Source organism: Coregonus clupeaformis, chromosome 19, assembly GCF_020615455.1.
Source record: "Coregonus clupeaformis isolate EN_2021a chromosome 19, ASM2061545v1, whole genome shotgun sequence".
Taxonomy (NCBI): Eukaryota; Metazoa; Chordata; class Actinopteri; order Salmoniformes; family Salmonidae; genus Coregonus; species Coregonus clupeaformis.
In genome coordinates, this window is record NC_059210.1 from 23,604,626 (window position 1) to 23,619,312 (window position 14,687).

The following is a 14,687-nucleotide window of genomic DNA, read 5'->3' on the forward strand; positions in this document are numbered from 1 at the left end:
AGGTGACTACCTTGAGGTGGATGACAAAACAGTCTGTACATTACAGTAAATATTTAATTTATTAATGTATCAAACAGTCTTTACAAAGCATGGGTCAGGGGGTGAAGACACAGGCTGTGTTCCGATTCCCTCCCCTGCTCCCCGAAATGGCTTTTGTTTTTTAATCCAATTAATGTGTGTCCACTTCAGAGAGAAGGGTAGAGAATCAAAGTGCAGCCACAGACAAACATAAAAACACACTTCTCCTCCATGTTTATGTGGCAAACTTCTTCTGTCGGACTGGAGCAGGCAGCTGAGAAGTGATGGCCAGGAGAGGGCGCTCCACCACCACCAGAGACTGGTCATCCAGCAGGCTCACACACAGCAGGTCCTACACAGGACACATCATAGGAACAGAGACATTAATAAAACATACTGATTTGACCTGTTATATTTACAGAATCTAAACATCTCATCACTGTATATAGGATATATCCCACAGAACCCTGATGTTGTCCCAGTTTGGGCTTGGGTTCTACCTGGTCAAACACAGGAGAGACTTACCTGGAAGGTTTTGCATATTTTGAAAGCATGGAGGTGACTGGGCCTCTCCTGCTCTGATAGGCTCCTGAGGGTCATCTGATTGTAGAACTGGGTCTTCTGGTCAGGGAGGGGCTGAGGGGAGAGAGGTGGACAGCGTTAACCTCACAGGCCACTTACAGCAGGTGTATTCTAGTGATACGTTCAATATGATCCATACTAGGCCACTAAAACCAATAACTGTTGGTTACCTTAAATAGATTAAAAGGCTCCACTGAGGACTGTTAAAGGCTATTATGACAAGGACATTGATGAATAAACACTTTAAATAAAAACTAAAAGGAGGATGCCTTTGGGAGATGCAGGTTTCTTACCAGACTTTGGTCGATTATGCAGAACATGTGCATGTCGTACAGGAGAACTTGATTTGGGTTTTTAGGGTTGAAGGTCACGTGAGTGACGGGTGTGTCCCGGTCCAACCACACGTTGTGGAGCCCCTGCTTCTGCAGCTTTCGGCTCCAGTCTGTGTACTGCTTCTCCACTATGGAGTACTCAAATAACTACAGTCATAGACCACAGAACAGTCAGCATAACTACACGTGACAGAGTACTAAATCCTAAACCTACAGTGGAAATCACAACAATTTCATCAAGGTCACTCCTGTAAACGGTATAATCGAGAGATACTAATATCTGCAGGTGCAGTGGTATGAGAGGTGGTATGGTGTTTACCTGTTGGTCAGCGTGCACCATTGTCAGGTTGTTGGTGGTGGGGTGGATCCCCATGGCACTGGGACAGGAACCATATATAGGCACTATACAATGGAGCTGGAACACAACAACAGGGTCATAAGAGGCCTTCATTGGTAGCAGATTACACAATTTATCAGTGTTACTTGTAGTCTAACAAGCGGCTGTAGAGCTTGGCTGGATCAGTGGAAAACCCACGCACCTTTAGTTTCTGTAGATTGTAGACGTGGATCTCACAGTCACTATTTGCGGCCGCCAGCCACTTCCCATTCAAACTGGTAGTCATTAGGTGAATGGGCTGTCTGGACCCTGGAGAAGGAAACATCACGGAGTGAGACCATGCTACCACAATCAAGAGTTTAGAATCGGAATTATACAAAATAAAGCTATGGTATTTCAGTGAAGAACAACCAAACTGAGGTGAAATATCGGAGGATCCACTGACCTGACTTGGGTTTGAGGGTGTGCACATACTTGCACTCAGATTGGTTAAGGGCAATAACAAGGACTGATGATTGGCTGGAGGCAGCAAACATCTTGGAGGAGTCTGAGGAGAAGCAGAGCTGGTGTGCAGAGCGCAGAACCTTTGGGAGCTGGGATACCTGGGAGGGGGTGACAGGTGAGGTAGTTCAAAGATAAAGCTGTCCCGGGCAACTGTAAGTGCTGTTATTGTGAAGTGGAAATGTCTAGGAGCAACAACGGCTCAGCCGCGAAGTGGTAGGCCACACAAGCTCACAGAATGGGACCGCCGAGTGCTGAAGAGCGAAAGTTCATCTGTCCTCGGTTGCAAAACTCACTACAGAGTTCCAAACTGCCTCTGGAAGCAACGTCAGCACAATAACTGTGTGTCGGTAGCTTCATGAAATTGGTTTCCATGGACGAGCAGCCGCACACAAGTGTAAGATCACCATGCGCAATGCCAAGCGTCGGCTGGAGTAGTGTAAAGCTGTGGAAACGCGTTCTCTGGAGTGATGAATCACGCTTCACCGTCTGGCAGTCCGCCGGAAAAATATGGGTTTGGCAGATGCCAGGAGAACGCTACCTGTCCGAACGCATAGTGCCAACTGTAAAGTTTGGTGGAGGAGGAATGCTGGTCTGGGGCTGTTTTTCATGGTTCGGGCTAGGCCCCTTAGTTCCAGTGAAGGGAAATCTTAACGCTACAGCATACAATGACATTCTAGACAATTCTGTGCTTCCAACTTTGTGGCAATAGTTTGGGGAAGGCCCATTCCTGTTGCAGCATGACAATGCCCCCGTGCACAAAGTGAGGTCCATACAGAAATGGTTTGTCGAGATCGGTGTGGAAGAACTTGACTGGCCTGCACAGAGCCCTGACCTCAACCCCATCGAACACCTTAGGAATTGGAACGCCGACTGCGAGCCAGGCGTAATCGCCCAACATCCGTGCAGACCTCACTAATGCTCTTGTGGCTGAACGGAAGCAAGTCCCAAAGGAATGTTCCAACATCTAGTGGAAAGCCTTCCCAGAAGAGTGGAGGCTGTTATAGCAGCAAATGGGGGACCAACTCCATATTAATGGCCATGATTTTGTAATGAGATGTTCGACGAGCAGGTGTCCACATACTTTTGGTCATGTAGTGTATATCCTGATGTACAGTGTATTCAGATCCCTTGACTTTTTCCAAATTTTGTTACGTTACAGTCTTATTCTAACATTGATTAAATTGTGTTTTCCCCCTCATCAATCTACACACAATACCCCATAATGGCAAAGCAAAAACAGGGTGCTAGAAATTTTTGCAAATGTGTAAATAAACCAGGAAATATTACATTTACATAATTATTCAGACCCTTTACTCAGTACTTTGTTGAAGCACCTTTGGCAGCGATTACAGCCTTGAGTGTTCTTGGTTATGACGCTACAAGCTTGGCACACCTGTATTTGGGGAGTTTCTCCCATTCTTCTCTGCAGATCCTCTCAAGCTCTGTCAGGTTGGATAGGGAACGTCACTGCACAGCTCTTTTCAGGTCTCTCCAGAGATGTTCGATCAGGTTAAAGTCCGGGCTCTGGCTGGGCCACTCGAGGACATTCAGACTTGTCCCGAAGCCACTCCTGTGTTGTCTTGACTGTGTGCTTAGGGTCGTTGTCCTGTTGGAAGGTGAACCTTCGCCCCAGTCTGAGGTCCTGAGTGCTCTGGAGCAGGTTTCCATCAAGGATCTCTCTGTACTTGGCTCCGTTCATCTTTCCCTCGATCTTGACTAGTCTCCCAGTCCCTGCCGCTGAAAAACATCCCCACAGCATGCTGCTGCCACCACCATGCTTCACCGTAGGGATGGTGCCAGGTTTCTTGCAGACGTGACGCTTGGCATTCAGGTCAAAGTGTTCAATCTTAGTTTCATCAGATCAGAGAATCTTGTTTCTCATGGTCTGAGAGTCCTTTAGGTGCCGTTTGGCAAACTCCAAGCAGGCTGTCATGTGCCTTTTACCGAGGAGTGGCTTTTGTCTGGCCACTCTACCATAAAGGCCTGATTGGTGGAGTGCTGCAGAGATGGTTGTCCTTCTGGAAGGTTCTCCCATCTCCACAGAGGAACTCTGGAGCTCTGTCAGAGTGACCATAGGGTTCTTGGTCACCTCCCTGACCAAGGTCCTTCTCCCCCGATTGCTCAATTTGGCCAGGTGGCCAGCTCTAAGAAGAGTCTTGGTGGTTCCAAACTTCTTCCATTTAAGAATGATGGAGGCTACTGTGTTCTTGGGGACCTTCAATGCTGCAGAAAATGTTTGGTACCCTTCCCCCAGATCTGTGCCTCGACACAATCCTGTCTCAGAGCTCTATGGACAATTCCTTCTACCTTATGGCTTTGTTTTTGCTCTGACATGCACTGTCAACCGTGGGACCTTATATAGACAGGTGTGTGCCTTTCCAAATGATGTCCAATCAATTGAAATTACCACAGGTGGACTCCAATCAAGTTGTAGAAACATCTCAAGGATGATCAATGGAAATAGGATTCACCTGAGCTCAATTTCAAGTCTCATAGCAAAGGGTCTGAATACTTATGTAAATAAAGTATTTATGTTTATTTTTAATTAATTTGCTAAAATTTCTAAAAACCTGTTTTCACTTTGTCATTATGGGGTATTGTGTGTAGATTGATGAGAACATTTTGTGATTTCATAAATTTTAGAATAAGGCTGTAACAGAATGCTGAAAATGTCAAGGGGTCTGAATACTTTCCGAAAGCACTGTAAGAGTGGAGATCGTGGCGAGCTCAACTCACAATGCTGGCATCTTTCACTAGATCTAAACTTTCTCTAATAAATGTCACCATCTACTGGATGCCCAGACCAAATAACGGCATGGAAATAAAGTCTGGTCCATTTGAATGATTGCAAATATGACAGTCCCTTGTGAAACTGCAAGCACACAATCCGTTATCAGATTCCACAAGCTCAAATGACATTCAACAAGAAGAGGATTTTATGAATTAGTCAAACAATGAGAAATCAAACCTGTAATGTTGACATAGGCCCTAATGACTAGACTGTAATCGGGGAAATTAGTTCATAACCAGAGATCAAATAGTAGAATAAATATCTCAATGTATGAATACATTAGGTTGTCATTGCCACTACTGCCAGAGCGACACACATAATACAGTAGAGGTGAGGAAGCTGATTTTGTCCACATTCAGGATTTGGTAATACCTTGGTAATACTGATGTTGTTATTGTCTGTCTGCAGCCTGTAGAGACGTACGCTGGACACAGTGGAATAAGCAAGCCATCCTCCACAGGAGGACAGGGCACTGCAGCTGATATGATCCTCACCCTGGGGGCAAAGGTCACAACAAAACAACTACAGTTAAACAGCATTTCTTTAACATTATATAAACTCAAGACTGTGCCACTCAGATTCTCTGTGGCGCAGTGGTCTAAGGCACTGCATCGCAGTGCTAGCTGTTCCACTAGAGATCCTGGTTCGAATCCAGGCTCTGCTGTAGCCGGCCGCAACCGGGAGACCAATGGGGCGGCGCACAATTGGCCCAGCGTCGTCCAGGGTAGGGGAGGGAATGGCCGGCAGGGAGGTAGCTCAGTTGGTAGAGCATGGCGTTTGCAACGCCAGGGTTGTGGGTTCGATTCCCATGGGGTATGAAAATTAAAAAGAATAATGTATGCACTAACTGTAAGTCGCTCTGGATAAGAGCGTCTGCTAAATGACGTAAATGTAAAAAAAATTAAATCTGTATACTGTCATTAGATAGGCTAAGAGGAAAGGCCAAAGGGTGGGGTGATCTTGGATGGTTCTACAGATCAAGTTGATATGCAGGTATATGCAGGAACCATGTACCCACCTTTCTCTTCAGAAGGAGGAGTTTCTCAGGCTTCCTCTTCAGAGGCAAGCTGTCTCCTGGCTTCCCTGAAAGGAAGACCGACGTGTCGTCAAATACAGCACACAACAACTATACCTACTAGACAAGTGTGATGATCACTGCCTTTTGTTTGTAAAGAGTCAATGATGTTGACTGTATCTCTCATCTCCCTCTTCCTAGACAGTGTGTGTGCGGTTCTCACCCTGTCCATCACTCTCTCCCAATCTCCACAGCTCCAGCTGACCAGGGAACTGGAAGAGCAGTAGCCCTGCCTTCTTTGCACAGGATACTAGATTCCGCTGGAAAAAACAACAATAAAACAGGATCAAATTCAGCATTTCAAGGCAATTCTATAAAAATAAAACATGTTCATAGTTAATAGGAATATTCCATTGAATTCACTATTCAGAAACAATGCAATGGATATTATTTGCAACAACTGACACCAGAGTCATTTCTGCACTCACGTGAGGAAAGTGGATCTTGCGAAGTCCTGAAGCATGTGACTTCTCATCGAACTTCTCCAAGAGGGGTCTCACTACAAGGTGGGTATCCATGCCTGAGAAGATAATGTATCCAGAATGAGTCTTTATGCAGTCAATATAAAGCAACATTTATTGTACTACAGTAGCATTTCATCTTCATCTTTGAGCATTAGTACTGACCCCCAGAGACGATGGCAGTTTCGATCTCAGCCAGGGCTCTGACATCATGGGTGTGGTTCTTGAAGGTCCTGGTTCTGACCCATTCCTTGTCCTGCTCCTGCAGAGTAGAAGCAATGAACTGGAACTGGATCACAGTGCCTTCTGACGTCCCTGCCACCACACTGGTCTCGTCCTGTCAATCAAACACAGCCAAGTCAGGAAGGAAGCTCCATTCTAGTGAAACATAAACATCAGTAGTTGTGTCAAACAAATATATGCTTTCAGACATGTCAACCTGCTCTCTGCCTTTTGAATAAAAATAGGCAGAGTGCACCAATCTGGAAGGAGAGATAAGATATTTGTTAACGCCAGGTGTCCATTGCAGAGAATATCCTCTCACCTTAGAGACAGACAGTGCCAGCACATCCCACTTGGTCACCAGGTGTGTTTTGACAAGCGTGCCGGTGTGTCCGTCCCAGACTTGGACCTTCCCAGCAGAGTCACCGCTGACGACAGTATGGTCTGACAGGAAGGCCACACTCCAGACTACTGTCTCACGACTCTTAGAGCCTCCAACGCCCCGGTCCACCAGGAGCCTCTGTACAGCATGACCTGAGACAACCAACACTAGGGGTCAGGATATAACTACAAGTAGCTACATGGACATCATGGTACTCACAAAGACTGCAGCACCTTAACACCACAACCTCACTGGCCTATTGGAACAAGTACGAATTCAACACTACTGGTCAAATGTAAATTGATTATTCAAAACAGCAAGGCAGATCATAGCTCACCAGTTGGAACATCAAAGACACGGATCATGTCCATCATGCCAGCAGCGATTTGCGTGCCAGAGGGGTGCCAGGAGAGGGATATGATGCGACCTGAAAGACAGGATTAGAATGTTTAACAGGGCTGCACTACAACAAGATGTTTAGTTCTCAACACCCATGTGCAATGTCCCTAATCCCATTGACAGTGAGTGAGGATGCCTTATAGCATAAGAAAGGCTGCAATCTAAGGAAGCCAGGAAGGAACACATTTATAGACAATTGAATCAGGACTGTTCCTCTTACCTTTCTGTCTGTCCAGATTGCGCTCAAACTGTATGTTCTCTTCAAGTACTTCAAACAACTTCACTGTCCCATCTTCGCATCCAATCTAACAGGTGAAAACCCACATTGACATTGTTTTAATAGCAAAAAAATACACCTACAGCGGGCACACTGAATATTTCTGAAAATACATGGATTCTAGAGGGGTAACTGACCGCTAAGTGTGTCCCTTGAGTATTGCTGATTATGGTCCAAATGGGGCCCCCATATGCCTCCAGGGAGTATTTGGGTCTCAGGTTTTCCAGGTCATATTCTGCGATCTCTCCATTTAGACCAGCACTGAAAAGGCGTCCTCCAACCCAACATAGAGACTCAATGGATCGGGAGTCCTTCCCTGGGATAACCTGCATATTCCAAAACAAGTGTTAATGACAAGTTTGACAACCACACTGAGGCGATTTCTGCCAACAATGTCGATCAACAATGCCCAAAGGAGAGAGGTTCAAAGTCTTTTAAATGTGCTAGAATGTAATGACCAAACAAAATGTTTCTTTACATTCTGAATATGGCACAGCAAATTAATTAAGCAAGCTACTAACTTTTTCCTGGAAATAGTGGTCAGTGAAGTTGAAGATCTCCACACTCCCATCCATTCGTGCCAGGGCAAGTCTCTCTGTGTGGCCATTGAATGCCATGGCTCTGATCGCAGTGGGCATGTAGTCGAAAAACCGAACCCGGTGTACTTTGAACTCCCCCATTGTTCCGTATCTAAGAAAACAGATACATGTTAAAATTAAAAGAGGATCAATAGTTTTGCATGGGACGGCAGTAATGTTAGCCAGCTAGATTGGCTCGTGTGGTTAACTCTCATCATGCTAATCATATAATTTGAAACGAAATGTAAACAGCAACAAGATCAACTACATAAGTAGCATACTTGGAAAAAGGTTACTAGCTAAAGTTAGCTTGCTAACTCACAATTTGGCCGCTTAGTTAGCTAAACTCACTGTAATGTTACACTGAAAGAACACAGCTTGCCTATCTATAAATCATTATATTATTGGCAAGTACCGATATATAATGCACATACAAACAGTTTAAAAAAACGCTTACTTGTACTGTCCCCTTCTTTAGTATTTTCTTCACTTTCCCCAAACGTTCACTGCTAAGAGTTTCACACGTTGAATTACAGCAGACACCACGTTGGACACCTTTGAACCGGAAACGAAAACCCTACATGTGAGTGACGCGTCTATGCGCCGGAAGAAGGTGGTACATCTTGCTGGCGGGAAAAACATAAAAACAAACAGGACTTGTCAACGACAGAATAAGCGTTAATATATCATTATATTTACCTAACAATGTCTAGTTAAGCGCCTATATTGCATTTCTCTTCTTCTTACCCCCTCTGTGTACGATGGTTAAACTAATCATAAATCCAAGGTAAGACTTGTCAATCATCAGAATTCTTATAAATGGTCAATTCACACATGCTCTGTTTGTCTGTCTAGTCGCAGTATAAAACGTTGATTAAGGGTAGTGTACCTTAGCTAGCTATTTCATTTCATCCGATGTTAATGAACATAGTTAGTTCTGTTGAGAGACAATGACAATGTGAGTATCAGTCAGCTGTAGTGTGTGAAAGATTAATTTAATAATTTTTGTTTATTGACTGCTAGATGTCTAGTTATGTATTTGGTGGGTATGTAACAGATGTATATCGTACTCTCCCCGCGTTGTGTTTTCTCCTAATAAATCACATCAGCCAGTGGTGCCAGTTGAGTATAATTTATTTCTGTTGTTAAATGGGAAACAGCACGTTAGTTGTGCAGAGCTTAACGATATTGATGGCTGTCGATGACAAAATCCCTAGCATCACATTTTCATACTGGGCGAACAAAATACAAAAATACAATACAAAATATAACATGTGTAAATACCTGTTGTTAAATGGGAAACAGCACGTTAGTTGTGCAGAGCTTAACGATATTGATGGCTGTCGATGGCAAAATCTGTAGCATGAAGGCAACTGTGTTAGCAGTGGGCTCATGTGACCATTACGTCGGTGTATGCTAGCTAACACACTTATCTACAGCAATCATATGCCAAAGCACATCCCAGGAAGCCCCTCAATCCCTAACAGGTACCATATACCCACACATGTATAAATCAGTAACGTACAGCAACCTTGTACACATTGTAAAATATGAAACAGTATTCAGAACATGACCTAACCCTTGCATCACATTTTCATACTGGGAAGACCTGACGTTCACGATCTCCCCCTAGCTGCAAGCGGGGCCAATCACAACATGCCTTATTGTCATCAGAGTTGAACCAACCAATAAGAATGCTTGAACATTAAATACACATTTCTTTAGAGGCAAGCGGAAACATAACCAACCCTGTTACATTCTCCCCTGCTGAATTACACTTGCAAACAGAGTTATTACGTTTAACCTGTTCACCTACAACCACCACTGGTGGGTCACTGTCCACAGTCGGTGGATAGTCAAGGTCAAGGGTTCTGTGACTGTTGCTGGAGCTTGTGCTACCAGCAGCATCTTCAGAATGCCTTTCTTCTTCAGAGGGTTCGGACATTTCTTCTCCAAAGGTTAGCTCTGACATGCTTGTGCCACCAGTGGCACCCTCAGAATGTGGTGAGTTCTGAGGATCCCTCGCCAGTGGCTCATCTTCCAGCATATCTGTGGTTTCTTTTTCGGAGTGCTCTGGCTGTGCTTCCCCGAGGTCTGTTCTGATACCCACACCCTAGTCCTCTCACCAATGTCCAGTTCTGGTATATCATTCATGGATGAGTCCTCACTCGGATCCTCACGGTCTCCCATATTAGGTGTCTCGAAGGCAGTGTTGGGGAGAGGCAAGACGTTTACAGGTATTATCAGATTACGGTGAACCGTTTTCTCCTGGCCAGTTGACATTGTATTTTGAAGATGTGGATGTCACTATTCTTCTCCGTAACAGTATAGAGGTTGTTCTCCCAACGATCTGCCAGCTTTCTCTTTCCACGTTCACCCTTATTCGCCAGCAGCACCCGATCACCGACCTCCACTGGAGCTCCTCTGATCTTCCTGTCGTAGAGGCCCACATGCCTCTTCAGCTGTTTGGTTGCCGACACCTGTACCGTCTCCATGGCCTCCCTCAGGTCTCTCGTCAGGGACTTGATGTACTCGTCATAGTCTACAACCTCTGAGTCTTGCAGCACAGTACCAAACATCATGTTGACAGGCAGACGTGGGGTTCTCCCAAACATCAACTGGAAAGGTTATTCAGACGTGTGGTTCTCCCAAACATATTCAAGAAAGGTCTACTAAAATCAGGGTGGGCTAGCATGACCTGATCGAGGAGAGCTTGTTTCAACTGACTAAAGGCCTGTTTGCACTCACCAGTCCAGTCTGCAGCTGTGAGTTTCCTATGTATTCCTCTTTTCCTCTTGCCTTTCCCATGGCGTGGTGCCTTCGTCCCCGTTGTCAGCCCATGCAGCGGCTTAGCGATGGTGGCGCACCCCTCAATGAACTGCTGGTAATAGACTATCATTCCGAGAAAGGACCGAATCTTCCCCTGGGAGGGCACGTCCATGTTATCCTCCATGAGATCCTTCTCTGTCATCCCTACAATAGCCTTCACTTTTTCTGGGTCTGTGGCCACATCTCCTTCACTGATGACATGCCCCAAGAACCGCACTGACCTCTTCATGAAATGGCATTTCTTTGGAGACAATTTCAGATTATGGGCTTTGAGACGCTCAAAAACTGACTCCAAGCGTTGCAATCCAAGTTCTTCGTTCGGGGCAAAAACCAGCACATCGTCCAGGTAGCATAGAAGGCTAGAAAAAAAATTATCCCCAAAAATGCTCAACATCATCCTCATGAATGTAGCTGGGCTGTTGCATAGTCCTTGTGGAAGACAGTTATATTCATATATCCCAAAAGGAGAAGTGAAGGCTGTAAACTTCTTGTCGTCTTCATGCACCTCCACATTGTAGTAGCCTGAGGTCAAATCCATTGTAGAGAAGAAGGCATTGCCACCCAAGGTCGCCAGAGCATCAGCTTGGTGAGGTAGAGGGTGAGCATCCTTTACAGTGCGAGCATTGAGCCATCGGAAGTCTGTACACAGTCTCAGATCACCAGACTTCTTCCAGACCAGCACGAGCGGGGAGGCATACTCACTGCTGGATTTCCTGATTATCTCTCGCTCTTCCATCTCATCCAAGGCCTGCCTGAGCTTGTCATAATGGTTAGGGGAGAGCCTACGGTAAGGTAGCCTAAAAGGCTTAGTGTCACTGAGTCTGATGCGATGGACATATTCAGTAGCCTTCCCGCAATCTAGTTTGTGCCGGGAGAAGATAGACTCGTAGCGGGCTATAAGCTGAACTAGCCTGGCCTTACACTGTTGCGACAACTGAGTAGACTCAATGTCAATGTCACCTAGCCCTAACTCGTGCAACACCTCATTTGTCACTCTGTGCGGTTTGACGGTACTGTCAACGGTCAAGCTATCTCCACTACCATTGTCAAAGTCTGGATTGTCCTCCATTTTGTGTACCTGCTGCACCAGGGGAACCTGTTCGACACTGGGCCCATCCATATAGTCAGTGTCAAAGTCCTCTAATGCCATGCAAGGAAAAACGTCTGCTATCTTGGCATTGCGTCTCACTGTTACTGGCTCATCTGTTTCTACTCCTCTATCCATCCCTGTCCAGTGTGGATGGGGCTGGTCCTGCTGAGTGGCTGCTGGCAGTGTTGCCAACTCTTCAGTAAGGAAAGTAGCTATTGGCTGTCCTAAAAGTCATGCATAATTGGCCATGTGCATGTAATTGTGATGGATGCTGTAGGAGAGAGGAATAACGTTGTGGAAGAGACAAAAAGTGAGTAAAAACACCCTAAATATGTTTAGAACTACAAATGAACTTTCTTCTGTCGATCCTTTTTTTTTTTTTATGTCACAATTCCAACCCTCCTCCTTTATCCGGGCTTGGGACCTGCAAAAGTGAACCAAAAGAGACACTCTGGCGGAGTTACTTAGGTTTATTTTTATTTGTTTATTTTTTATTTATATTTTTGTTTTTAAAAAATCTTACGTTTGGTTTGGTTTTTAACCTTATGGTCCACTTAGGAGCCTACAACAAGTCACAGTAACCATAACATTTAAAACATTTTTTTGTATACAATCTACATTAACAATCTAAATGGACCAAAAAGAGACAATAGAAAAAACGGTCAATGGCAATGTGAGAAAATGATGGTAACTAGTCTGGCCCTAATTCAGGTTAATTGTTGTTGTTTTTTCAGACCCCCCTCCACACACACACACAGGCTGTGCTGGCTCACAGAAAGAGTGGGTCATCGTCATTTTGGTCAAGGCTCTCTATGGCAGGTTCAGCAACTGAGGGAGCTGACTTAAATGAGTAAGCAGCTGATGTGCCAAAAAGCTGCAAAACATTATCAGGCAGCTGGTGCTCATAGCAAGCCTCACCAGACAGCTTCAGTCCATATCGAATGTACAGGACGGAGTTAATGGTCTGCAAGGACATCCGATTTCTAAGTTTGCTTTTTACCACACTCATCTGGCTGAATACTCTCTCGACTTCAGCATTCGAGTGTGGCAAGGACAACACAGACACAGCAGCCATGGCAAGTTCTTGAAACGGGTTGATATCAACTGCATCCCTGAACTTCCAAATCACACTCCAGAAGCCCAGTGTGTTTTTTGTCTCATTCCATTTACTAAGATGGATGGCACGCCATTGCTGGACAATCTTGTCTATCTCTGCAGGGGAGCTTGGCTATTTTTTCTAGTTCTCCAGGGCTCTTATTGTGCTTTAGAGTTTCCTCCACATTGAAAACTGACATGTACTGCAATGCTTCGATGTTGTCCGGCAGTCTCAACCTCAACTCATTAGTGAGGGATATGGTGAAGGCTACACACCGCTTTCGTTCATTGTTTTCATCCTCAGGCGCAAGGTGGAGCTCAGCTGCCTTTGACTCAAAAAGGTAACCAAGGTACGGTTTGGGACTGATGTATCCATCTATTGGCCCTTTGAGTACATCAACATTTGCCAGTGGATTCAGCACCCTGCTGCTCACAGACTTGAACAGGCTAACCAAGCTGTCAAGTAGCTTAAGAGGATCTACTTGCTCTCCCTCAAAAGCCTTGATGGCCAACTGTACCTCACCCAGCACTGACTTCAAAAAAGTCAGATACAATATGTACACTGTAAATGGAGTATAAAACCTCAGCCATGTAGCAGTGTTCACTGGACTTGGTGACTGCGAAATGCAGCCTAAGCTCCTCCCACTGGTCCAAAATGCGTGAAACCGCGGGTTCAATGGAGAGCCAACGTGTGGCACACACCTTGGTTATCTGTAAAGGTTTCTCCCCACAGTTGATGGTCTCATATATGGCCTTGTAGGCCTCCCTGCGCTTTGGAGACACTGAAAACCAGTTATAAGTCTCTCGTACCAAGTACTCCACACTACGGGGGATGGTGTCATTGGAAGCATGACTTACAGCAAGCTGCAGAGAGTGGCACACACAGCGAATAAGAACCAGGTCTTTGAGGCCATACTCCTCCTTCAGCACTTTATGGACCCCATTGTTAATCTCTGTCACAAGAGGCATTGTCAGTCCATATCCACAGGAGTTTCTCTTTTTTAAGACAACACTTCTCGAGGAAAGCCACAACAGCACGGGCTATAGATTTGGCATCTCCTCCCTCCAACTCAACAAGCCCCAGAAATGTTGATACAACTGTCTGCTTGGTGTCACTAAAGTACCTTATCACAACCCCAGGTACTTAGAAACACTTACATCCGTGGACTCATCGAGGAGGAGGCTGAAACGCTGGTCACCCACATCTGCGACCAACTTTTTCAGAAAGTATGGTGCTAGAACACCATTAATCATTTCTGTGCACTTTGTCCTGTGCATTTTGAAGTGGGTAGCAGCAGTGGAGTCTGAGAAAGCAGCTCTACAGGCTTCTCCAATGTGATCACATGCCAGCATGAAACAGTGTTCAGCGATAGCTAATGCCATGGTGGCCTCAGCCTTTTTTTGCAGAGTCAATTTTTTTAAACCATAAATGGCAGCTTGTTTTGGGTGGAGCTGTTATAAGGCTTTGCCTTTTGAGTATGTTTTTGAGTTGTCATGTGTTTTTTTACATCACTAAGTTTGGCGTAGAAATCAGCCTTACAATACAGGCAGTATGCCCGTGTATCATCTCCAATAAACAGCTTCAACCAGCCTTTGAATTCAGGGTTTGATTCCCACTCCTTTCTGTATTTTTGAGTGTACAGTTTAGACTGAGACATGATGAGCTAGATGTTTAGCTTATGTCACAGAGAGGCACACACACACAGTGGACGAGG

The 14,687-nt window shown here is 45.1% G+C and overlaps 1 protein-coding gene across 1 annotated transcript; it reads right to left on the bottom strand.

The window, feature by feature from the left end:
- Positions 1-40: 40 nt before the first annotated feature.
- Positions 41-8,530, bottom strand: LOC121531829 (U3 small nucleolar RNA-associated protein 4 homolog). Its single transcript, XM_041837314.2, has 17 exons — positions 8,416-8,530; positions 7,902-8,070; positions 7,518-7,706; positions 7,324-7,408; positions 7,042-7,131; positions 6,645-6,856; positions 6,266-6,437; positions 6,068-6,159; positions 5,803-5,899; positions 5,583-5,647; positions 4,937-5,059; positions 1,715-1,871; positions 1,472-1,578; positions 1,252-1,347; positions 894-1,079; positions 544-654; positions 41-370 (listed from the first exon to the last, which is right to left on the bottom strand). Exons 2-17 carry the CDS (start codon positions 8,058-8,060, stop codon positions 254-256), a joined length of 2,058 nt encoding a protein of 685 aa, XP_041693248.1. The 5' UTR covers positions 8,061-8,070; positions 8,416-8,530; the 3' UTR covers positions 41-253.
- Positions 8,531-14,687: the final 6,157 nt, after the last annotated feature.